At 41.5% G+C, this 24,521-nt stretch overlaps 2 protein-coding genes across 2 annotated transcripts in view; one reads left to right on the top strand and one right to left on the bottom strand.

Moving 5' to 3' along the window:
* The window catches only part of wdpcp (WD repeat containing planar cell polarity effector), a 58,100-nt gene extending 49,960 nt beyond the window's left edge, over positions 1-8,140 (top strand). Inside the window, exons 14-17 of the mRNA XM_069658764.1 lie at positions 715-829; positions 5,311-5,402; positions 6,353-6,384; positions 7,651-8,140. Coding sequence (XP_069514865.1) covers positions 715-829; positions 5,311-5,402; positions 6,353-6,384; positions 7,651-7,701 — 290 coding nt within the window. The 3' untranslated portion in view covers positions 7,702-8,140. The remainder of the gene's footprint in view (positions 1-714; positions 830-5,310; positions 5,403-6,352; positions 6,385-7,650) is intronic.
* A 7,982-nt stretch (positions 8,141-16,122) lies between these two features.
* otx1 (orthodenticle homeobox 1) lies at positions 16,123-20,619 on the bottom strand. The gene is made up of 3 exons (XM_069658593.1): positions 20,523-20,619; positions 19,527-19,678; positions 16,123-17,902 (listed from the first exon to the last, which is right to left on the bottom strand). The coding sequence occupies exons 1-3, from the start codon at positions 20,617-20,619 to the stop codon at positions 17,153-17,155; spliced, it is 999 nt and encodes a 332-aa protein (XP_069514694.1). The 3' UTR covers positions 16,123-17,152.
* Between the last annotated feature and the right edge of the window lie 3,902 nt (positions 20,620-24,521).

A 24,521-nucleotide genomic window follows, 5' to 3' on the forward strand; every position in this document is an offset into this window, starting at 1 on the left:
AGCGTTTTTTGCCAGGAGGAGAAGCCAAGTTGGTTGCCTGATCGCTCGTCTCCCGCTCACAAAGGCTGATGTGGCTGCGGGGCCTTTCAGTGGGCAAAGAGACAAGAGCTTTATCTGAAGATCCACTTCTCCACCTCATCTCGCTCTCTCTTTCTCCTGCTCCATCCTTTTCTCGGTCGTTGTGGTGAAAGCCTGTTAGCTCCGCTGTGCGTTGATGGAAAGCGCCGTTTTTGTTCGTGTTCCCCTCTCAGCTCTGTTGGTCGCTCTGTTCGCAAAACCTCCGTTACTGTGTCACTTCCTGTCTCGAGTCAGAACTTTACGGGCATGACGTACTAATCAGAAACATGACCATCAAGGTGTGATGTCTCTCGGGTACAAGCGGCTGTTTATGAAACACACATAGAGATGATTTGTTTTAGATTAAATTTCTCTTCTTGTTCTCTGTAACTTATATAATTTCTGAAAAGTCTTTTAAAGAATGTGAAATTATAGTAACATAGAAGTTAGTTTTTATAAGAGCTTATTATCATGAACTAAATAGTTTGCTACAATCATTGAATGCTTTTAGGCCACATGTACCGCAGCAAACAAATGCAGATGTGTCCATACAAAATTGGCTTTTTTTCGTTCTTTTATTTAATTCTAAGGTAAAATAAACTCCTCTTTTTTCCCCCTATGTGTGTGTGTCTGTTTGTGTGTGTTTGTGTGTCCTAGAAGATCCTCTGAGAGGCAGAAACAGTGTGTTGTGTGACTCCAGCCCTGGGGATGGACAGACAGAGAGGAACCAGAGTGCAGCAAGACCTTCGTACCCAGCCACTCCCACAACACAGTGAGTTACATGCACCCCAATGTGTGTGTGTGTCTGTGTAGGCCTCTTACAGAGTGTGTGTTATATTGCCTTCTCAAAGGAGGTTATGTTTGTTGGTTCTGTTTGTCTTGGTGATGGAATAACTACTGGTCTGATTTCTCTTCAAACTTGGTTATAGGGTGTAACATGAGCTTAGGAAGTGCCCATTAAAATCTGGACCAGGGGTGTCGTACACTACTTCCTACGAAAAAGTTGTGATATATATAAAACGGCGCACCGGTAAGCAAACTCTGACCCATGTGTACGTACATTTTGGAGGCAGGGGAAATTGGCGAAGCACATGGTGAGGTGGTGAACTGAAGCCAGATTGTATATTGAAGCCTTTCACACATTTAATTTCACTAAACATCAAACATTATTGATCGGAAGCCTCAGCTCAGTCACAAGCACCTCGAGCTGTCAAAAAGTTCATTTCCTTCGGCTTCCTCTCGGTTGTTTCCGTGATTCACCGTAAAACAACCTCCTGTGATCATTCCATTGACGAGGTGCTTAGCATTGAGCTTTCAGGTGTAATGTGGGCTTGTAGAGGTGCGGTAAAGAGGGTAATTCTCGTGCGCGCATTTTCAGGTGGATTTATAAAGGGAACATTGCGTGCAGGTGTGCATGCAGGGTTTTATAAATCTGAATTATCTTTGGCGCACGCCATTTCCGGGTTCTCTCCGTACATACAGTATGGATTCTATGCACTCTTTTATTATTGAGACCCCTGACCTCTCTGTTTTTAGGTGAATATCGGACTCTTTACCTGCTAGATGTTCCACTGTGTTCACCAGCTGGTGGCTCACTGTATCTGCCTGCTCCTGTCTGAGCTCAGCAGGTAGTGTAAAGTGATTTTTTGGGATTATTCAGTGAAAACGGCTGCTTAATGAGAGCAGAGAGAGGGAAGCAAAACAGTAAGTGTGCAGCCGGACAGCTTAGCAATGAGCTGAAAGTCACTAGTGAGCTCTGTACAGTGGAGGGAAAGCTGCAGATTCAGCTGCAGATTCTTTGTAGTGACTCCATTCACATTGTGTTCACATTGTTATTATGAACATATTGATTACAGCCTCTTTAAATAAAAGCTAAATATTAAGTTCAACTTGCTTTAAAATGAATCCCCAGACAGATTTTGTGTGCAGATGATTTATTGTTATACTTTGAGTCATCATGTCGCCTCCTCTCCCGCAGCGATTCGCCATTGTCTGTGTATGAATTGCATGAGAGCGTCTGTGGCCAAATGACCCAGCTGCAGCCTAAAAGCCTTCACTCCCACTGACATTTCAAATGTCAGAGCCACATCAGTTCCGGGTCTTACGCTTCCCAACGCTGAACCCGGAGCCACATTTCAAACTCCAGAGAGGTCCATTTTCACCATGGATCAGTCTACAGAGTGCAGACTAAACTCACTGTTTCAGAGTGATTGTTTAATACACTCGTCTTTGTGAATGACATGTTGAAACAGTGTGACTAAAGACACACTGAAAGCGTCCCCCCTCCGTCCCCGCCCGTCTCACACACACCCACAAACAGAAACGTACAAATATATCCATCCACGTCTCTATTATTGTAGGACGAGGGAAGTGATGGAGTGGCATTCCTTGTCATCCCCCGACCAACATATTGGAGTATTTATATGGGATTTGTGTGCATTAGATAAAAAGGCGCTCTTGTTCTTTTCATCCTCATAGGCTTTTCATGGCTGTTTGACTGTAACACTGATGACTCTCTGCCTCTAACCCCTCCACTCTGCATTTCTCTAAGCCCCCTCCATCCATCCCAAATCCCCTCCTATCAGCCAATTTAAACAAGCCGGGTCCAGAGAGAGCGAGAGAGAGAGAGGGGAAGAGACAGAGAGAGATGCTCCGTCCTAAGCTCTTTTTAAAAACAGTAAAAGGAGCAAGAGGAGGAAAAAAAGAGCGGTAAAGAGTGTTAGGGCGATTTGGCAGCCAAAAGCCCGCTCGCACTACCCCAGGTCTTCTCCTGCACCGCTGACGGAGGCTAAGACAGCCGATCCCCAAACCTCCCAAAAGATAATGGCCACAGAGAGAAAGAGACAAAAGCCTCTGCCTTTTTTATTCCACAATTTCCCCCCTCCTTTACAACATTTTTTTATATTTAACCCCCTCCCTTTTTTTTTGTAATCTGGTCTCCGATGAAGTTTCATTGTTTCTCATGTGGAGCCAATGACAGCTTAGCTGAGATGGAGTAGGGCAGGCATTGTAGCGCGGGCGTTCTCCCGTTTGGCTCGCTGAGAAAAGAGCAGAGAAAGAGAGGGAGGCGAGCACAATGGCAGTTTGGGGGCTCCTCAACGATTCCCGCATTCCCCAAATCCGACTCCGAAGTGAGGGAGAGAACGAGACGGGAATCTGGGAAGCATCCCAACGTTCCTTTGATGGCTGCTGGCCTCTCAGTCATCACACACTCCTCTGTCAGTGGAGTGAGGAGAATAGAGGCCATTTTTATTGTTGCTTAGCGAAGGCAAAAGTTAATGTGAAGCCACCGATTTGTATGTTTCACAAATAACTTTTTAACTATTTATTTTAACATTCATGTCCAGGATCTGAGCAGGGAAGGGTTTAGTGTCAAGCTGCACCTGTTAGGGAAAGACTTTTCTCAAACAGGGGCAGCAAGTTAACACGAAATTATGAGTTCAGATCAATGAAAATCAGTTGTTTTCCACAGTAATATGATGGAGGCGAGAAAAATTATGTAGAAGAAGTATGTCCCACACCACCTAGAATATCCTAAGAAGTACTGAGTATTAAGTTTAATGGTGTTGATTTAATCAGAGTTCTGTGTTCGTTAGATTCTGGCTGGATGGATTATCGTTCTTGCAGCCTCTCACACCGACATAACAACAAGTTGTCTGTAGCCCAAAAACACAAGAAACAAAGGATGGATGTTTGGAAAGAGTCGTCCACTTGAGAATGTGTTCTTGTTCAAGTTGCAGAGAGCAATATTAACTGACTAGTACTATTTTTTTAATAAACCATATTTGTCTGACAGCTTTAATTTCTTTTCACATGATACATTTGCATACCCTTCCTGTCCATGCCTGATATTAGACATCATTTTAAAGATTGTTTTTTGGGCTTTTTGCCTTGATTTATCGGACAGCTGAAGAGAGACAGGAAGTGTTGGGAGTAGAGAGTGGGGGATGACATGCAACAAATAATCAGCAGACCAGGAGTCGAACCTGCGATCGGTGTGTCGAGGACTGCAGCCTCTGTGGAAGGAGCGCCTGCTCTACCAACTGAGCTAAACCAGCACCCCGATATTCTTGTTACACTACGTTTCCTTCATCAGTCTTTTTTCCTGACCAAACTCTACAGACCAAAGAATCCGCCTGAACCTGAACATCACTTAAAGTTGATACATGTGTGTAGCCGTGAAAACATAATGGTTTTGTTAGGAGTGAAGTGAGCAGACATGCTGTTTAGGTAAAATAAGCATCACTTGTCCGTGGCCGTCACTGTTGTTATTACAACTTGTTAACTAGTTATTACAACGCTTTCCAACGGCTTGAATGCAGTTGTTTTACTTGTATTGTAACTGAATTGTTACTCGACGTGGTGCCATTGTCACGCAGCTGTTTTTTCAGGTGTGTCTGCAACTCTCCGAGGTAAAACAATGTCAGCCTTTTCAGATGCAGCAAGCACAGTGCAGATTAGGAGCCAAGAATTAACCAGCTAACATCAGCTAAACAGGACTTGTTTTTTTGCTTCCCATCATGGAGATGAAGCGCCCGGTTCAGGTGATGGGATCTTTCTTTACATAAAACTGAGCAGTTGAACTTCTGAGAGGGATTAGAAATCCGTTTTCATTTGTTTTGACTTTGTTTACTTGGTTTAGTCAGTGAGGCTTGCTGCTGAATACTGTAACGAACCCATGCAAACTGCTTGTGATTTGGACTAACTGTCACATTTTGTCTCCTGCTGACAAAGTTACATCATCGCAGTGTGCAGGTTTTGGCTGCTCCATAACGGCAGGTGTGACAGTCGCACAACAAACCACTGATCGTGGTTAACAGGATGAAAGAGGCAGGTTTTCATTCTGTGTCAGACGCAGCACCTGAACGCTCTCCTGGAGCTCAGATCCTCCGCTCGCAGCGGACCAGACAACCAGAAAGTTTTACTGATGGGTTTACGATATATGAAGTTATTTGTTATTTCTGTTTCTCTTAAACACAGAAAGTGACCTGTGTTTGTGATTGTTATGTGGAAACTTTGTTAAAATGTACTGCTGCTGTCTTGGCCAGGACACTCTTGTAAAAGAGATTTTTAATCTCAATGAGGTTCCTGGTTAAATAAATGTCAATAAAATAAAACAAATAACTTATTAAAGTACAAACTAAACTTTGTGCATCAAAAATGCAAAGTATAGATTAAATGCTGTGCTGCTTTAACCATGAATCTGTAAACAAAGTGCACCAGATCTCACCCTGTTTTCATTTTGTTCCTCAGTGCTGAAGGACGAGCCAATCAGAGGAGGCCGCAGGCAGAGAACATACATGTGACTGTGAGCCCAGATGTGCTCCGGGCACTGAGACAAACAGGTCTGTCTCTCTGTCATACGTTAAACACCTGTATCTCTGTTGTATGGAGCTTAATGCTGGAGATGAACATGTCTCAGTGTAAGAATCACAACAAGAGAAATATGCATCAGATTAGAGACTGCAGCTGCAGATCGATCGTCGAGCAATCTGATAAACAAGAAAAATGTAGATGTTTGTTCATAAAAACGTTGTGTATTATAAAGTTAACCACCAGTATCTGTAGTCCCCTCCCGAACAGCCTGAACGCCCTGTTCCCCCGTCATTAGGAACATCTGACAGAGAGTCAGCCTGTTCTATTAAATCTCATCATGTTCAACATGTCGGTTTCAGGTCACGTTTTTAAGCCCTGCAGCAATCCTCCTGCGACATTCAGCCTGTGTTATTCTCTAAACGTACCCTGAGTGCTCTCCTCTGCAGGTCTCAGATGTCTGAGATGACTAACTGGTCATTTAGGAAAAACACCCATTAAGAAAACATCACCTTTTCTTCTTCTTCTTCTTCTTCACTTCCTCCTCTTCTCCTTCCTGCACTCTCCAGTTTAATAATTTAATTTTTCGGGTGATTAGCAATTGTCTCGCTATCAAGTCGCTCTGTCACTTGATAATCCTGACTGTAGGCTATAGGAGGGAATTTGCATCAGCTTTTTAAATATCAGTTTAAGGCACGCCGGGGTTTTAATGTCAATCACAGCCTTATTAAGGCAGGGCTCAGAACGGGAAGATCGCCATGAGTGACAACAGTTTATACTCGTTTAAACCCAGAACAGGCAACATGTCCGACCCACTGAGGGAGCATGTAACCTGTTCAGGCACTCAGTGTGTGTGTGTGTGTGTGCTGTAGGGCTGTGTGTGATTCTGCATGTCTAATGTTTGCTTGTTGCACTTGTTTAAAGTGTCATGGCTGCTTTCAACATCCTCCAACATCTTCTGTCGTTTCATTTTTTTGTGCAGGAAGCAGCCGAGGCGACAGAAACAACAGGAACGTGAGTTTATTGATCAGAAATCTGTTTATATTTTCGTTTCATGGGGCGATGTCACATCTTTGGGGAATCAGACAGAAAATAAGTTATCTGGAGTCATATTGTAAAACTTGAAGCTTCATACACATTTACTGTAACACCATATTTATAGATTAAATGCCCATACTATGATATTGTTATAAGCAGATATAAGGACACTTGTCAGCAAGTATATCCTCTATTATAAATGCTTCTACTGTTCTGATACGCAATCATTTCTACCTTTCACAAAGTTTATATATGTTTAGTTTTTGGTAACATCATCTGAAGTGTTTTTCTGTATCAGTTAATCTGCCATTTTTGTATTCAACGTCAACTTTATTGTCCCCGATGGAAAATAGTTTTGCAGTGAGGCCATAAAACATTTAGAAAACACAGACACATAGACTGCGGTACAAAAAACATTAAAACACATGAATACAAGAATACATCAAGTGATGCCGAGAGTATGTAAAGCCATCAAGAAAACATGGATTACAAACCATAAATAGTTGCCAGAAGTGAACAGGAACATGCTTAATCTGCTGGGTCATCGTTTTTTTATGGTATAATAATAGAATTTGTCATCCTGTTGGACTTTGTCTATAAAATGTTGTAAGAATGTGAAAAAATCACCATCAAGTGTCGTCGTACTGAGAGGTGTTTCTATCTTCACGTCCTCCTTGCTTACATGTTTACATTCCTGATGGAAGAGGCAGAAGATATAAAACATATGAAATGCTAAAGAGCTGTTTATTTTTATCTTCTCAGCAACTAAATTTGATCTCATAACTCACAGACCACCGCTACTCTCCCCTGTAGTCAGGGAATATCAGAGATTCTTTAAGGACCAGGTCAGAGTTGGAACACACAGTTTATTTATACATTAGTTGTTTCAGTGAAACTTCTTCCAGCTTCTCAAGTATCAGCTTTTATCATGTGTGATAATAAGTTATATATTTCTAGGGTTGGTTGGATGCGTTCAAGAACATTACTTTTGGCTCTGGGATGTTTTCATTTGCCTTTTTAATGTTTGATATACAAATCAATGAAACGAGAAAATAATAAGTACATTAATGGCTGATGAAAATAAAAATTCTGTTTTCCCCGTGTTTGTCAGTGCAAGATTAAAAGCATTTAGCAACTTATAGATTCATACTGAATATATGAAGCCTCTAAAAGCTCCAAGTCTTTATATTTACACACTGACCAGGTTTCTAAAACACAACATCTCTGTTTGTTCTCTCACAGGAGGAAGGCGACCCCGAGATGCTTCATGTGGTCCATTTAGGAATGGTTTGAAAAACTAATTAACACTTGATAAGAGCACTTTATAAATCCCAACGGGACACTGAGGAGACAACACAGCATCTCAGACAACAACAGGCTCTCTCCGTCTATATTATCACATGCAATGTAGTCACTTACCTGTAATAAGGGACTGATTGTACAGAACGTACCTATGTAGATATGTCTGATAAAGTGGATTAAAACAGTATTATATGTGAATACATTAGTTTTGTATTACCAGATCTGTTACTGACTGAACAGTGTTTGTTTCACAAGTCGTTTAAAGTATAACTATGAAATTACAGCCAAATTAAAAACAGCTTCATAGATGTGAGTACAGTTTATATTGTGTCTTAGTGAAGTCTAAAGCAAATTACCTTAACCTTAACAGAGAACAGTGACACCTGATTCTGCCTTTAAAACACCACTGACAGTGTTTTAAACCTTTCCATTAATAAAGTCTTGTATTATACTTCCATCACCACTGATATTGAATGTTCCAGGCTTCCTGTGTGTGTGTGTGTGTGTGTGTGTGCTGTGTAAATGTGTGTGTGTGTGTGTGTGTGTGTGTGTGTGTGTGTGTGTGTGTGTGCTGTGTGTGTGTGTGTGTGTGTGTGTGTGTGAGTGTGTGTGTGTGTGTTTTGGCCGAGATTACGGGCCACAGTTTTATTCATGAATAGGAGCCAACCAGCGTCTTTAAAGCATCGCGCGGAGCCCCTTTCCTGAACAGCAGCCATGGCCGTGTCAGAGCTGTCGACGCGCTGCGCTCAGCGACTAATCTGACAGCGCCGCGCGAGCCCTAATCCCTCACTGTATCGTAATCTATTTACTTTGCATTCTAAGAGGATTTCCACCAAAAAATATACAAGAAGCGATGTTGGAAATGGACAGAAGATCAGCGAGGATGCTTTTCTGCTCCTTTTTTTTTTTGTTTTGTTAGCTTTAAAAAAAATCATTGTATGTTTTTCGGGGAGTCAATCCCCTGCGAGAGGGATGGGTGAAAGGAATTACATTTGTGACTGATACTAATACTTCTCTTATGTAAACATCAAAATGTTATATTTCCCCTCTGATGATACAGTCACACTGCCGAGGCTGCTGCAGATAAGTGGCATCTGTCGTTGCCTTTAGTGCATCTCTTGACACGTTTATAATTTACAAACCAAGGCTGCATTATCTCCTGATTGTTTGACTTGACAGCTCGAATAAAAAGCTGTTAAAATTGCTTAACAGGCGAGCAGGAGATCCTCCCATCCCTCTGATGCCCTACACAGTAGCCTTTTTGACATGCAAACAGTGAAATCTCCTCTGTCATAATACAGAAAACAAAGTAATGCTCTCCTCAGTTACCCTTTAAGCAATTATGTCAGCTTTGTAGAATCATAAATAGTTCTGCCTCATTTAAAATGTGGCCAGCAGCTTTTTAGTGAAACACCGCCTCGCGCTCACATCTCTGCCATCCGAGATGACTGGCAGAGATAGGCTTATTAGTGGTATTAACATACTGCGCGGCACGCTGGAGCTGTGAAACGGCCTTGTTAACATTTGGAAATGAATCAAGCCTCCAGCACTCGCTATTATCCAGGTTATCTGTTTTGTTTTTTCTCGCTCTGCTCTGTGCTACAGCTGTGTTTCTGCCGAGGCCTTCATCACATCTAATGAAGGCTCTGATTGGACTGATTCTGCCTCCCCTCAGGGCGAGGCTGCGTGCTTTATAGGTTTGTTTCAACGAGCTCCACGAGCCAGATCACCCCAAATATTATAGACGCATATGTCAGGAGCGTTAAAGACATCAAAGACAGTAAATTACTCACAACTGGGGTTCATATGATGGATCTTTATCCCAGGAAAATTAGATTTGTGTTAAGTTTCCTTTTCATTAAAAGTTCACAAGTCACTGAGTGAGACCGACTTTGCATAAAGATCATAAAACATATTTTCATCAAGACTTAATAACGCTGCAACACATCTGAACTTAATGTCTGTTTTTGCTTCCTCTAAGAGACAGAAACTTATAAGCGTCATAAATTGACACTCCATGATTTATAAAGATCGGACTGAGGTCAGAGAGAAACTGCTAAAGTTATACGTTTGTTATCTGTTTAGTGAACAACAGACATCCTCAATACTCTGCGGGGAGTCCAGGAGCAGCTGAAGAACCTGTTGTCTTCGTCTCAGCCAAGATGTTCGTGCTAAACACACCAACTAAGACTGGTGACGGAATTGGTGCGCATGCGCCGCCTGTTTCAGTTGCTCCTGTTCATTTGCTTACCTGACTTTCCCCCCAGATATAAAGAGGTGTTGAATTTTAGAGAAGCAAGAACAGGCGTTCATGTTGTCAGAAGTGGGACTAAAAGAAGCACAGTTTTTCTTTTTACAAGTCAGTGTGTCATCAAATGATTCTGAAGCTGTTATTTTGAGGTAATGTTGCTTTGACATCGTGATGCTTGAAGAATAAATCACTTAACACACTTTTTTCTTTAAAAAAATAATTTATAACCAACACATACTAATAACTAATGTAACTTACAAAACATTAAATAGTTCCCTGTTTGGAGACCAGGTAAGATGAGAGTCACCACTTCAATACTCACGGACACATTTGGGCCAAAATCAGAAGAAAAGTATTAAAGAATCTTAAAAGGTAAAAGGTTAATTTTACAGTTACTTTTATTACTTTTGGGACCCCAAACAAACAAACACATAATGATGTTAAGAATAATTAAATACATTTGCATATACTTTAGATTAGGGTGTCCTCTTTATCTGTGATTTTATGAGCAAAGGTCAAAGGTCATGAGGAAGGCATCACGTCATCTTACGTTTTTTCTGCATTTCTGCACTCTGGCTTCCTATGTGGCAAGAAATGTAACAGAGAAGAGCACACCAAACGAACGAGGAAATGTGGTGAATACGTCATGTCTGTTCACACACACTCACACACTCACACACGAGGATGTCCTCGGTGGGAAACACTAAAGCCTGCAGGCCAACAACAAACCTCCATTAAGCTTTCCCACGTCTGCAGGGCTTAAAGGAAAAGACAAGTTGTGACTCGGGACGAGGGTCTGCTGCATCCTTTCCAGATGAGATAATACAAACCCTCTTCAAATACCTCTCTGCTGCATTGCTCGTTACCCCGACACGACCGATTCACAGGGAGGAGAGGATGTCATCCGGAAGACACGAGAAGAAATCGGCCAAAGTCAGGTACGAGGTTGTTCTGTCCACGAAAAACAGTCTTGTCTGATTTCACATCAGCTTCTTTAGAAAGGACAGAGAGCAGAGAGGATTTTTTCAGATCCTTACTGACACACTTTTAAAGAACAACAGTGATCATTATGATTAGTACCTCATGAGAGGAGTGAGCCAAAAATTCTGAGTATCCCAGTTAGAGATGAGCATGCTAACACATTAGCATGCTATGTTAGCAACTAGCAAAAGACGGTGATTACACATTTTAGTGTTTTTATGTTTTCAGAGGCTGTTGGTCAGTCTGTCCAACTCTTTGGTCCAGACTGAAATATTTCAACAACCATCAGATGTTTGCCATGAAATGTACAAATATTCGAGGTCCCCAGAGGATGAATCCCAATGATATTGTTCCTGCTGTAGCACTGCCATGGGGTTCAAATTTATTTAACCTGTCCAGTGCCTTTGTTTAAGACCAAATATCTGCAAAACAAAAGAGCTGTACTTTGTATTTATTTCTTATAAGCAAGTGTTAGCATGTATTTGTTTCTTATAAGCAAGTGTTAGCATGCTAAACTAAGACTTTAAAAGTAGTAAACTAGTTACTAAAGAAGTAATTGTTGAGATGATTTTACGTTTAAAACAACTCACATAATTTATCTATCAAAATAGTTGCCAGTGGGTTTTCTGCTGATCAGCAAAGTGATTAATCGACCAGTCGTTGCAGCTTGTTTTGTCATTGTTAGCTCGCTAGCTAGTGAGCTAGTGTTAGCTGTATTCTTGCATTCACCTGCCTCACGAAAGGAATAGCCTGGCTTTAGTATGATTTATTCAATTCACTTATTCGTAACAGTTGAATCTCAGCCTTCGGTAGATTCAGTTACTAGTCATGTCAGTAAAAACATTTAAAAGGAGGCTGACTTTGCATTAATTGCGTCACATTTCACACATTTCCTATATTTTTGTGTATTTTGCCAAGCTTGTCATTCAGCTGCAAAACTACAAAACCTTTTTTATCTCTCACTCTGATCAGACACGATGATTCACGGCCCTATAGGAGAAGATGAGGTGACCAGTGGACCACACTCGGCTGTGCTAGATGCTACTTTGCCTCCAGAGAAAAAGTACCAGAAAGTCGGTGTGTCATCCTGACTGTGTCCTCTGCTCAACTTAAACCTACAGTATGTAAACCCCACCAGGAATCTCATGCATGCTCTCCATGCCCGGCGTCAGAGGGATGACTAAGCTGCTTTCACTCAGAGGAACAAACGGTGACCTCACCTCCTTTGGATTCAAGAGGTGGTTGGCGTCTTTTTTTGGACAGATCTGTGGGCTATATTTCACTCTCCGAGACACTTCAAATTCACAAAGTAGACATTAAATCTTCCAGTTTCAAGGGTGCAGACTTGATGTTAAACAAAATAGGAAGGCCTTCACTAACAAAGCAGAGAAACCGGAGACTCCTCCCATGTCGCTGTACAGTTGACCCTAGATTTACCTCCCAGGTAAATCTAATCCTCCTCTGTATCACCTCTCACTCCTCAGACTGGCCTATGAACACACCGGGATGCCAACGTCTGGCGACAGTCGACAGCCAATGAAAGACAAGTGTGAGTGCTGTTATTTTTTTCCGGTCCTGCATGGAAATAGAAGAGAAGCGTCCCAGCATGCAGGCCGCTATCAGAACATCTCCTGCTCCTTCGAATCTCCTTCCCTCACATATCGAGGCCTTTAAGGTCTCACCAGCCTAAAAATACAGTCCGGTTTCTGTCTTTTTATCTGTCTGTCGCTGTTTCTCTCTTTCCATGATACAAATCTCAACCATTCATGCAAAAAAAGAAGAAAAAAAACAAAAAACAGTCCAACTCGGTTCCAGTTCATCTCCTGGACAAGTGTGAACAAAATGTCAACAGTTTCCAGTCCAGCCACATTCAGACGCCCGAGCCGGAGCAGGCGAGAGGCCGAAAGGTCGACGGTTGACAACAGGCGGTGTGGTGCAATCGATCGTCCTATTGAACAGAGCGGAGTGGACTCCGACCCTCTGCTCAGACAGAAACAACACTCATCTGATACACACCCACACACAGACACACACACAGTGCCGCCTTTTTATTAAGTGTCAGCCGAGACTTTACTTGGATAATAACTGCAGAGGAATCCTGTGACTAATATTTTGTCTTACTATTTTTTTTAACCTGTGCCCCTAAAAACACTTGAAATTATTGAAATGCTGATTAAAAAAAGCAGACATCGTGCAGTTCTCAGGTTTTCATTGTTTAGTTGTGTCCTGACAAACCTTGTGCAGGTTGGATCTTCTCAAACACTTAAAGAATGTGTGTTAAACAAAGACATTTGACTTTCAGACGATATCATCAGTTTAATCACTGACTGATTTTTGGTTCCTCCCTGCTCAAGAGGCCGAACGCATGTTTGACATATTTGACCTGGTAAATAATTTTCCTCAAGAGAGGGAGTCAACATAAATGTGTATTTGCATTCACACTAATCATTTCAGTCTGTCGGAAGGTTGATAATTATTTCTTTACAGTTTATGTTCATGGTGGTTAATTCACTGATCATTTCTAGACACCTGTTGATTCCAGGTGTGTTTTTAATACAGTTAATACCCTACGTGGGAGTTTAAAAAGAAGATCCTAAAGCATTTTACACTAAACTGCAAAATTCAACATTAATATGAAAAGAGTTTGAATTAAAACCATGATCCCTACATCTGATATTGTGTGTTCTTTTTTGTGAGGAAACTTGTATGTGTAAACACTGATGAAGTTCTTTGTTTTCATGTGAACTCCAGAGGGTTTTTTTCCTCCTAATTTAACCTTTTCTTAAAGGGCACCACCTCCATTTTAAACTTATTGCAATCAACTGTATTTTTATGCTGTTTTTAGTTGCTGTTGGGGGAATAATCTTTTATTTTTCACGCTGGGATTGTGCTATAATTCAACCCTGAAAATTAAACTACCAGCAGCTGAGTGAGGATCCTCTTGTTGAATACTGAGAGATGTTTGCTCAACAAACATCCAGAAAATGAAGTAAAAGCCCGTTTAACATCTACGGAAAATGCAGGTTAGATTTTGTCCTATTTTTAACAACAATGCATCAATTTGTACTCTTCAGTGGTAATCTGCCTGTTTCACACGAACATACAAGTCTCACCCAGATTTTATCTTATTTAAAAGTCATTAGATTCTCGTGTTTTATTTTTGTCTGTGCAACTTTTTAATACGTGAACGTGTGTCTCTGCCTGAAGGCTGCAGAGAAACATCTCCTGCATGCAGCCTCACGTCCTCAGAGGAAACATTCAACAGCGTTTCTGCTCCTCTTTTGTCCCAATATCCGCTCTCTTCTCTTTTCATTTGTGCTGTTTGAAGGTGAGCAGCCGCAGAAGCCGCAGCAGCTGTCTCATGTGGGACCTGTGGCTCCCTCACACTCCTTAAACAATCCCACAAGATTGCTCGCAAATGTTTGTTTGATGCAAATCCGAACAAATCCGCCGCTGTTGGTGGACACTCGCTGCGCTGTTTGCGCGTCTTGGCGCAAACATGTTTAATGTCCTGGTCGGCTGATATTTATTCAGCTGCTGCGAGAGACATTTACATAAAGAGAGAGAAAGAGAGAGCGAGAGAGAGGCGGCTGTAGCTGTAACTGCACAGGCAGGGACAGTACGTATCGATCAGGTTGATAATCTGATCAGGCTGATTGGGGAGATTATCGATGGGTTTCTAGGACAACATGTGTGGCTTTGTGACCCCTCATCTGGGTTATTATTCTTCTATTGTTCCATTTTGTGGCCATATTAAAAATCCTGAAAACTGTCGCATAAATAGATAAATAGGAAACTAACACTTTTCTTTCTCTTTCAGTTCTTGTTTATCATCCTGTGGCGCGTCAGAGCATTTTTACTGAACGTTTTGGATTTCGACCCTTTAAATCAAAAGTAAACAGGCCTTGAAGTTTGAATATGATTTTAGTGTTTTTATTTAAGGGATATTTCTTAGTCTGAGGCCTGATACATTCAAGAAAAAAACAAAGAGATCAAAACTTCATAGTTTTATAGCAGAATTGTTAATTATCTTGTGACGCTAAATTCAAAATAATAATAGGCTAATAATAGAACTGTTGTTTTAATAACTTTAACGCACAAATATGATCTGCTTTTCTTCATCTTACATGATAATACTGAATAGATTTCCGTTTGGACTGAAAAAGCAACATGAAGACAAAACATTTAAATATTATTATAAGTATTTATGAGAGGATTAACATGCAATAAAGATAATCGTTGGTTGTAGCCTTTATTTGAGATAATATAAATCACTGGACACTAAAAAAGCCTCAAGAGAAACTCTTAAAGTCCGACTCGTTTTATTTTGAAATTACATGAAAAATCTCGTCTTTTGTCTTAATTAAAACAAAAGGCAGAAACGCGCGCGCAGCTCTTACGGGGGTCATTTCTTGGCACAAGGACTGTTTATTATTTTATTGCGATGATTAATTTGCATTAAATCTGTTTTTGCTTTTATTGCCTCGTCTTCTCTCAATGGGGCCTTCACTGGTAAGAATCATGCTCGTACAAAACAACCTCGCCAGAAAAACTAACCCGATATTTCTTCTTTTTTTCACTCTCCCCTCTCTCCCTCTTCTTTTATAATGCGTTAATGCCTGAGAGCGCGCACACACACACTTACATGTGACCCCCTAACCTGGCCCCACCTACGTAATTACCGCATCAGAGGCGGTGAAATTCCTGCAGGTTATTTTGGAGAAACCGACTCAGGGCGCAGGAGTAATTATCGCGCCATTACAGCGCTGCATTCAATTACGCCTCGATCAAATGTCTCCCGGCTCGATATTTAGGGCTTTTTAACGCCGCAGTTTAAAAAAAGAGACACTTGGTGTCCCTAAAGCGAGGGGAGAGATGTGTTAGTGTTTCAATTTAAAGACGGAGACAGAGAGGATTAAACCGGCTGCTATAAATTGGAAATGCGGCGTTCACGGCTTGTATTAATTATGGACTCATTTGCATTTACCCTGTTTATAATTAGGAAAAAACAAACTCAACAAGCTTTTGAATAGAAGTATGACTAATTTAAACGACAGAAACAGGAATGTAGAGTTTGTAATTTGCTGTAGTACATGCATCTTAAAAATAAAATAAAAAGTGGACTCCCTGTTGGGAATCAAACTGAGACACTGTGGGAAATAAATATGACTTAACGGATCTTTATTGGATGAACATGTATGTAAGGGTGGTCGCCTTAAAGATACATTCAACATCTCACTGTCATTTTTGGAGCTATAAATCCACATTTCCTCTCCAAAAATTAAAAAAAATGCTCTGACTCCAATATCAAGCCAAGTGCTGCGTTCAAACATGTCCAATAAATCACGACAATGCCCAAGAGAGGAGGTCTGCTTTGAAAACGAGGAGGCTAGAATAATAATATCCGGGAAAACATCGGCCAGAGCACTTCTGCATCTATAGTTGAGATTTTTCCAAGACATTTCAAATTGCCAAAACATTTTTTTCTGAGTAAAACAACGTGTATATAAAAGCTGAACTTTATGGCCAATTTGATCTCTTTGGAATATTTGGAAAGATTTACATACAGGGTTTTTTCTTTTTTTTTCTCCCAAAGTGTAATAAACAATTTCAAATTCGGAAAAAAACACCAACTAAACATGGTCACTGTAACTGACCCAAATACATATTTACATATTTCAGCTGCTGATGTAGCTGACTAAAAATCTCTGTCATCCTAAAATAACAAATTTCAGAAATAAAAACTATACAGGGTTTGATTGGGAGGGTCGGAGGTAAAGAGGGGCACTGCAGGCAGTTCCTGTCGGTGCAGCAGAGGGGAAAATATTCCTCCCATCCAGAGAGCCAGAGAGCTGGTGGTCAAAGGAGTTTGGTTGAAATGACTTTTTTTCTTTTTTTTTGGAAAAACAGTTTAAGATCATCCAAGAAACAGCGCCGTAAAAACCCACTCTTCATCACCAGGAAACTGCTCCTGACGTTTTCACAAGATTCGACTGTTTCTCTTCTTTTTCGGTTTTTAACTTTTAAAAGACGTGGAGGACGAGAGGGAGGAAAAACAAAGTCCGATTGTTGAGCATTCCTGCTGCTATCTTTGTTATTTCATGGTTCATAAACTCTTTTTGTCTTTTAAAAACAAGCAATGAGCTAATGTGGAAACTAAAAGAAGAGAGAGCAGACGAGCAAGGAGGGAAGAAGGGAAAAAAAGCCAGATCACAAGACTTGGAACCTCCAGGAGGCCTGGTCTTTGTAGTCCAAGCAGTCTGTGGCGTTAAAGTTGAGCTTCCACGAGGAGGCTGCAGTCTGCTCTTTGTAATCCAGGCAGTCGGACGAGTTGAAGGCCAGGCCGGAGCCGCCGTACGCCTGGTGGTGGTGGTGATGGTGGTGGTGGCCTGACGACTGGCTGATGTGGTGGTGCGGGTGGCCCGACATAGAGGAGGCCGTCATAGGGCTGAGCTGGTGGGGGTGGTGGTGGGAGTGCATGGGGGCCAGGTAGGAGCCGCAGTCCACGCCGCTGAAGTAAGAGCTGGACGGGGTGGGGTAGCCCTGGCCGTAGCCCGGCGTCTGGTTGTAGGACATGGGGTAGGAGGTGGCTGCAGCGGCCGAGCCTGACATTGAACGCTGCATACAGGAGGCGTTAGAAGGAGGTCCGGGCTCGGGCAGCGGGGCCACGGCGGGAGCAGGGGCGTTTCCAGGGGAGATAGCGGGGCTCCAGATGGAGGAGACGGTGCTGATGGAGGTAGAGGTGCTGCTGAGCGCCGCCGGGCCCGTGTGGTTGGCGGAGGAGGACGAAGAGGAGGACGAACCCGTGCTGGAGACGGCAGGAGGTGTGAACTGGCCGCTGCTCTCTGAGCCGGTGCTCTCCCGGGCCGGAGACGACTTCTTCTTGGGCGGCCTGGCTTTGGTGCTGCTGCCGCTCTGCTGCTGCTGGCGACACTTGGCCCTCCGGTTCTTGAACCACACCTACAACCCAGAACACCAGCCAGGAGTTAGAACCCACACACAAACAACCTCAGCATTTCATACCAGAAAGATACTCCCAGGCCATGCTGGGAGTACATTATGGAGGAAAATTGGGGGTTATTAGCCATCAAGGTTCACTTCCACCCCGGCCCCTTGGCTCGGACCAGCCAGGGGTCTAATTTCATACCAGGTAGACGCTCTAAGATAACAGGCTATTGGGTTTCACCACACAGTAGGGTAACTCTAGAGCGCAGAGAGGGTAGGATCATGTAGAGCGTTTTGTTTCACGCACACACATTCTGAGAATAACTCAAGTTGTGTGAGAGAGAGGCCGGCCTTGGTTTTCCCCTAATGCCTTTCAAGAGTAGAATTTGTTAAACATCACAGTACACCTGTGAGTTGTTTGTGGAGTATTTACTGGCATACTCCTGGCCTCTTCATTACAGATCCCATATTTAAGGTCAAATTACACTGCCTGCAGTTAGGTTTACATCAAATAATAATGAACTGAATCAGCTGGAAAAGAGAGCCTGGAATCTGAATGGTAGTTTTGTTTAGATCAATATGTACAAAGTGTTTTCCCCTCGATTAAATAAAGAGCTGAACCAGTGAGGTAAGTGTGTCTTAAGAATTGAGGAGATCTAATCCAGAAAGAAGAGGAGGGAAAACAGGACATTATATAAATAACCACAGCACCTGAACGCAACCTTCCCCATTAAGATACCCTAAATGGTAGTAGACTAACATGTTACTTTTTAAGTGACTCATTAATAAACCGGTCTTTGTAATTTTAATTCCTGTTATTATCTCACTATCTTTGATTAAAAATCGATGCTTACGTTTGTTGTTATTTCCTGTAACTGAGCTTAAATCACTGAAACCACAGGGCTAACATTACCACGTCCGAAAATACCCCCATCGTGCCATGATCACCTTCCTTACAGGTTAACTATGTAGTATAAACTCCTGTTAGAAGAAAATTAGGTTTTGTAGTACTTACTGGTATAAATAACACAAAAATATAAACCGAAAGTTTATTTGTTAAAGATAATTGACAGCAAAGTAATAATTTAAGCTAGGCTACATAACAGCGAGCTAACTACCAAGCTAACCGTTAATTTAGTTTAGACGTCATCAACGGCTAATTTCGATTATATTAACGAGTATTTCATAAGTTGTTGTTTTTTCAAGCTTCTGCTCTCAAAAGTGTCAGGAATATAAATGTACTCACTCTTACAATGCACCATTTAAAATAAATATGTATTAACTTAATAAATAATTAACTCTTAAGGGCTGAAACATGAGCTAGCTTAATTTGAGGACCGGTTGAAATCCTGGTTTGAAAGTACAGGCCTTTAAGTAGGCCTATATCAACTAATGTAAAGTGATATTAAGATTTTAGTATTAAAGTAGCCAGCCAGGAAAATACACAGGTCATATTTTATACGCAAACATTTTCAGTGGATATTAAGTTTAGCTAATAGCATAATTTACCGTCCTTTAGCTAATAAGTGAACAGGCCTCTCTATTATGAACAGCTAACCACTGGCCCTGGCAGGTTTGTACTAGGGGACAGTTCCAGTGTCACGCGCAGATGCAGAGAGAAAAATGCTTCATTTCTCACCTGGACTCTGGACTCGGGCAGGTTGATTTTTAGTGCCACCTCCTCCCGCATGAAAATATCCGGGTACCGGGTTTTGGCGAACAGAGCCTCCAGGACATCGAGCTGGGAGCGGGTGAAGGTGGTCCGCTCCCGCCGCTGCTTCCTGGGAGTCGCTGCAGAGAAAAACAGACAGCGGAGAACCGTTATAGAAACTGTATTACCACATGAATGTATTCGATAATGGGCATTATTATTAGTGAGTGTTTGTATTGACACGTTCAAAAGTATCAAATGAAATGGGTGGAAAATAATAATTAAACGACGTCACAGTATGTCTCATCATCCTCATGAAGTAAAAAAAAAAAAAAAAAACACTCCGAGGGGATTATCTTTACGTCAAAATCTTTTTTTTTTTTTCTTTCTCCAATATCTTTGTTATTATTTACGGTAAAATAATACATTTTTAAAAACTGTTGCACTGGCTTTTGTAATTTAGGCTAAAGGTGTGGAGAAAAAAAAGCACATTTCAACACTGTAAATAAAGAAAGGCTGAAGTTAAAGAGCACCAGTGTTCTACTTAAAGTCTATTTGTTGTTTTAAATTGGATTTAACACGTATTTCTCCTTCCTCACAGGCAGAGTAAACCCAGTTTAAAAATAAAAAACAACTTCACTTACTTTAATTTGCACTACAATTTAATATGTGCAATGCTATATCATATTTACATTATTCATCATATTGGTTTAAAAGGCGAGCTAGATGTATTAAACATGTCAGCTCTTTAAAACAGCTTTTTCTTATGAAGGCCCAAAATACACATTTATTATTACCAGTTGTTGTCTGACAAAAACTTCTTAATCGACTATAAATGTGGTTGTTTTTCTCACCGGATCTCTTTAATTTATATTCCAAATTTGTGCAGCGACCTTTATCCCGGTAAACTGGTCCAGACTGGGTGCATTCATCTTTAAAAAGGTGTGTGTTTAGTGTGTGTCAGTGTGTGTGTCAGGCTCGTACCCGGGTAGCCCACTGACGGGTGCAGCAGGTCCATGGCAGCGCCGCTCAGCCCCAGGCCGTTGACGCCATAGGGGGGCTGTTTGAGGTAGGACATCATGCTACAGGCGGTCACTGCTCCACCCAGCTCAGGCCAGTGGTTCGCTTTCCCCCGATGCTGCAGCTTGACGGGACAGGGGGCCGCTCCAAGAAACTGCGCGCGCACACGGGACAGAAATATTAGAGACGTGAGAAATAAATACAATGAAATAGGCCCAAATCAAATAATATTTAGACTGATTTAGGTAGAAAAAATGCAAGAAAAACATCCTGAATGTTATTATTTTATGACACGAATTTAAAAATGCCCTCTTGTCTTTCATGTTTTAAACTTTTATGAGGCTGTAATAAATCTTAGCGCACGATTTATTCAGACTTGGATTTTACGCAGGAAGGAACACATTTTTAAATTGCTGCGGAATCATTCTGTAATTATTTAGCTGCAGCAGGATAAAACCATGAATTAGCGCAGCATAAAGTGGTTATTTGGAGGCAGAGAGTGCGCATTAAATCCCTTCAGCAGTATTGGATTTTTGGTTCAGAGGATAACTGGGGTCAAACGGCCGCTAAAACACGCTCACACACTAAACCACAGAACAGGAAATAAACCGCAGACTGACGTTACGCACAAGTTTTATTCACAGATCTGGCTTTCACTGAAATCTTCTAACGAGAAACTGATGCTGATTATTTTTTGTTTTATTCCCAATAAATCCAAACTTTTCTGAAAGTATTGCTCGTCTCCATTTCTGTTTGTCTGAGCACAAACCTGCTGATTATTTATACGCTCCCCTTGCCATAAAGTCCGATCTTTATTCTTACATTAGATCAACACATTTTCATTCAAAGTTATTCCTAACCAGAATGATCCACCGAGTGAAATTATGTTTTTACTTTTAAAGTTAAAAATAAAGCAAAGTGCTGACAGAGGTTTATATGAGAAATGTATTTACATTTTTAGTTGAAAATCAGATATTTTATTTGACTCTCACTGGTTTCTTAAATATATATTTTAAGGTAACATTTTTAAAACTCGGAGCCTCCTGAGTAAAAAGTGATTGCATGAGTTTGGTGTGTGTGTGTGTGTGTGTGTATGTGAAGGCCCCTCTCTTTCTCTCTCTCTCTCTCTCTCACACACACACAAACACACACTCACATTAATGTAAAAAGCAGGATTATGAATGTGGTCTGATAATCTATAAAAATCACAGCGGAGCTCGTCTGAAGTCTTTCTGTCGCTCGCTCATTCTGTTTGTTTCGGGTCGTCAAACTTTGTGTGTGTTTGACCACAGCGAGACTCCTGCGGGTGCTCAGTCCCCGGCTCTGCACTCAACCTACTATAGAATAAAATCCATGACACTAAACTTATAACTTTTATTATTTTCTTCTTTTTAAATAGAGTTGAGTTTATTCTAATCATTTCTAAATATTTTTTTTTATAATTTTATTTTGTAAATACCTCATAATCTTGGCCCCAGTTGTCTGTATTTTAACGCTCAGGGGAAAAGAACCAGACTTCATTGAGAAAACATCTAATTTTTCTTCACATCTTGATTTCTACCGGATTAAAGAGATATATTATAAAGTATATTTTCTGTAAGACACAGGTTAGATTTTCATCCATTGCCGTGAAGTGACAATGTTGTCTATCCTGCTAGATTAAAGGCTTTATTATTTACTTGTTTGTTTCTCTCAGCGAAGCCCACTAAATTTAAGATGAAATGTGGACACGTCGCCTCAGCCGGCTGCCTTTAAAATCAACAGCAGACAATAGAAGAAGTTTATCTACATCCACTGATTTAATAATAAAGAACTCCCTCTGCTTTTACACTTTAAAAAATGTAATAATCCTGATGCAGGTTTGGAATTGTAAAATCTATTTTTATAAACTGATCATAAAATTTGGCTAAAGTTTGATTCTGACCTCTCACTGAAGAATTATCTCAACCACAAACAAAAAACCACACACACAGGCTGAAGTTTAACGCGTGTGAATTAAATTAGCGGCTCTAAAGTGAGAGATTACTTTAACAATGAGCTCCTAACTGACCAAACCAAACCTGAACCGACCAAACGTGTATTCCAGCCCGCACTGCAGCCCTGCCAGGCCGGAGTGAAAGGGGCCGAGATCTCGGTGCAAATGAACTCAATTAGAATTTAGATTAGACCTCCGGGGAGAGAGCGATTCAGAAGAGCTCTTATCTGCAAAATAAATTAACAAAAACCAAAACACGCCTCTCCAATTATCCACCGAGTGCTTGGAACGTTTTAATGGCCAATTGCTCTTAAAAAAACTGAATGAATTGGAAACGAAATATGAACATTATCTGCTCCGGAGGAAGTTGACTCGATTTATCCGGTTCAGGTCGGAGTCCTCAGATGATTAATTGATTTTTTCAGCTTTAAAAAAAAAACCGAACGTGCAGCAGTACAAATGGAAATCATGCAAAACCACACGCCGCAGATGAACGTGGAAAGCCGTCCTTCAAATGTGACAAAAAGTGACTTTTCTGTCTCTTTAGCTTCCTGTTTAAATAACTTCTGACTTGGAGTGAAGGTGCACGCAGAAGGAAATAATCTGCGTTAAATTAAAGAGAAAACTGAAGAAGTTTTACCTTGTTTTTCTCCTCTTCCCTTCTCCCGAGCTCTCGGGCCACAAGAGGCGAGCAGCAGTAAAATTATCCAGCAGTAGGAAGTCTGCAGGGCACAAAACTCAAACAGCAAACAGCAGCAGAGTCGCTCAAAAACAAACAACCGCGTGCAAACCGAGCAGCATCACGGACAAACGCGCACTTCTCTGCACACGGACGTCACCGCGTCCTCGGTGCGGTTCCTGGTGTTTTTACAGCCAAATAAATCAAACTCATTTGCTTTCAGGGGGCTTGTCGTTGTCTGTCAGAGTGTTAAGGTGATTTCTAATGTAGACGAATGAAGATTGATCACCTTCTCTCCGCCCTGCGCCTCTATGAGCGGAGGACACCTGCGGATCCGCCTCCCGCAGCCAATCAGCGCGCGTCCCATGGCTGACGGACGGCCTGAGCGGCCTATAGGCGCGCGGAAGCAGCCGAGGAGAGCCCACTCCCACTTAACCCACCCCCTCCTCCTCCTCCTCCTCCTCCCCTCCTCGTCCTCCTCCTCCTCATCACGGTCCGGGTCCCGAGACCGGACGAGCTAAAGAGAGGTTTTTAAAAAGATGGGAATGTTTCACAGGCCTGCAGGAGGAAGAGTCAGACTGGGCTGTGCGTAAAAGTGCGTAAAAGAAAAAGACGAAATTAGACGATTCATGTTTGTAATTTTATTACTGGACGGACAAGGGGAAGCGTTTTCGGAGCGACCAACAAGAGGGAGAAAACTAAATCTGCTGTTTTTTACTTCTACTTTTTTCCTCTTTGATTTGCTCGGTCACTAAAACTGTCCCCTGATTTTCTTTTAAACATCAAATCAGTCGTTAAACAACACAAAATCCATGATTCTGAATGTTTCCAAAGAGAGAAAAATGTAGAAAATCAAGGAAGAAGTTTCTTCGAGGCTCGCAGAGTGTTTGGATGGAGACACATGTTTAGCTTTCCCTCAGAGGCCGGGCAGCCTCGGCAGCTTAACACTATTTTCACTGCAGTTAACTCGTGTGTTGTTTAGTTTCCGTCTTTTCCGCCTCAAAATGTGAACGTGACAAATAAAAGAGGAGGAAGTTAAATTCATTTTGATTTTAGTGATACAACCCCCCCTCTATTTCTCTCTTTCCACACACATACACAAACACACACACACACACACGCACACACACCAGCCTCATGAATATTAATGAGGTCTAATCCCCATTTAGAATTACATTTGAGGATGGTTGACGTAAAGTTTAATAGGGATAGACCTCAAACTCGCTGCGGAGGAAAAGGAAGAGAAGAAGAAAAAGCGGCAGCAGAAGCTGCGGTCACTGAATCAAATCCTGCACTTTATGTAGGATGT

This window comes from Semicossyphus pulcher, unplaced genomic scaffold (assembly GCF_022749685.1).
Source record: "Semicossyphus pulcher isolate SPU_LCO1_2020_fin unplaced genomic scaffold, fSemPul1.0.p SCAF_12, whole genome shotgun sequence".
NCBI classification, from domain to species: Eukaryota; Metazoa; Chordata; class Actinopteri; order Labriformes; family Labridae; genus Semicossyphus; species Semicossyphus pulcher.

Bases quoted from the DNA above. Each gene is read 5' to 3' on its own strand.
- otx1 (XM_069658593.1), bottom strand. From the start codon at position 20,619: ATGATGTCCTACCTCAAACAGCCCCCCTATGGCGTCAACGGCCTGGGG. The intron at 19,679-20,522 runs GTACGAGCCTGA...TTTTCTCTGCAG, and splicing joins CCCGTCAGTGGGCTACCCGG to CGACTCCCAGGAAGCAGCGG. The intron at 17,903-19,526 runs GTGAGAAATGAA...TCTGGGTTGTAG, and splicing joins TGCCCGAGTCCAGAGTCCAG to GTGTGGTTCAAGAACCGGAG.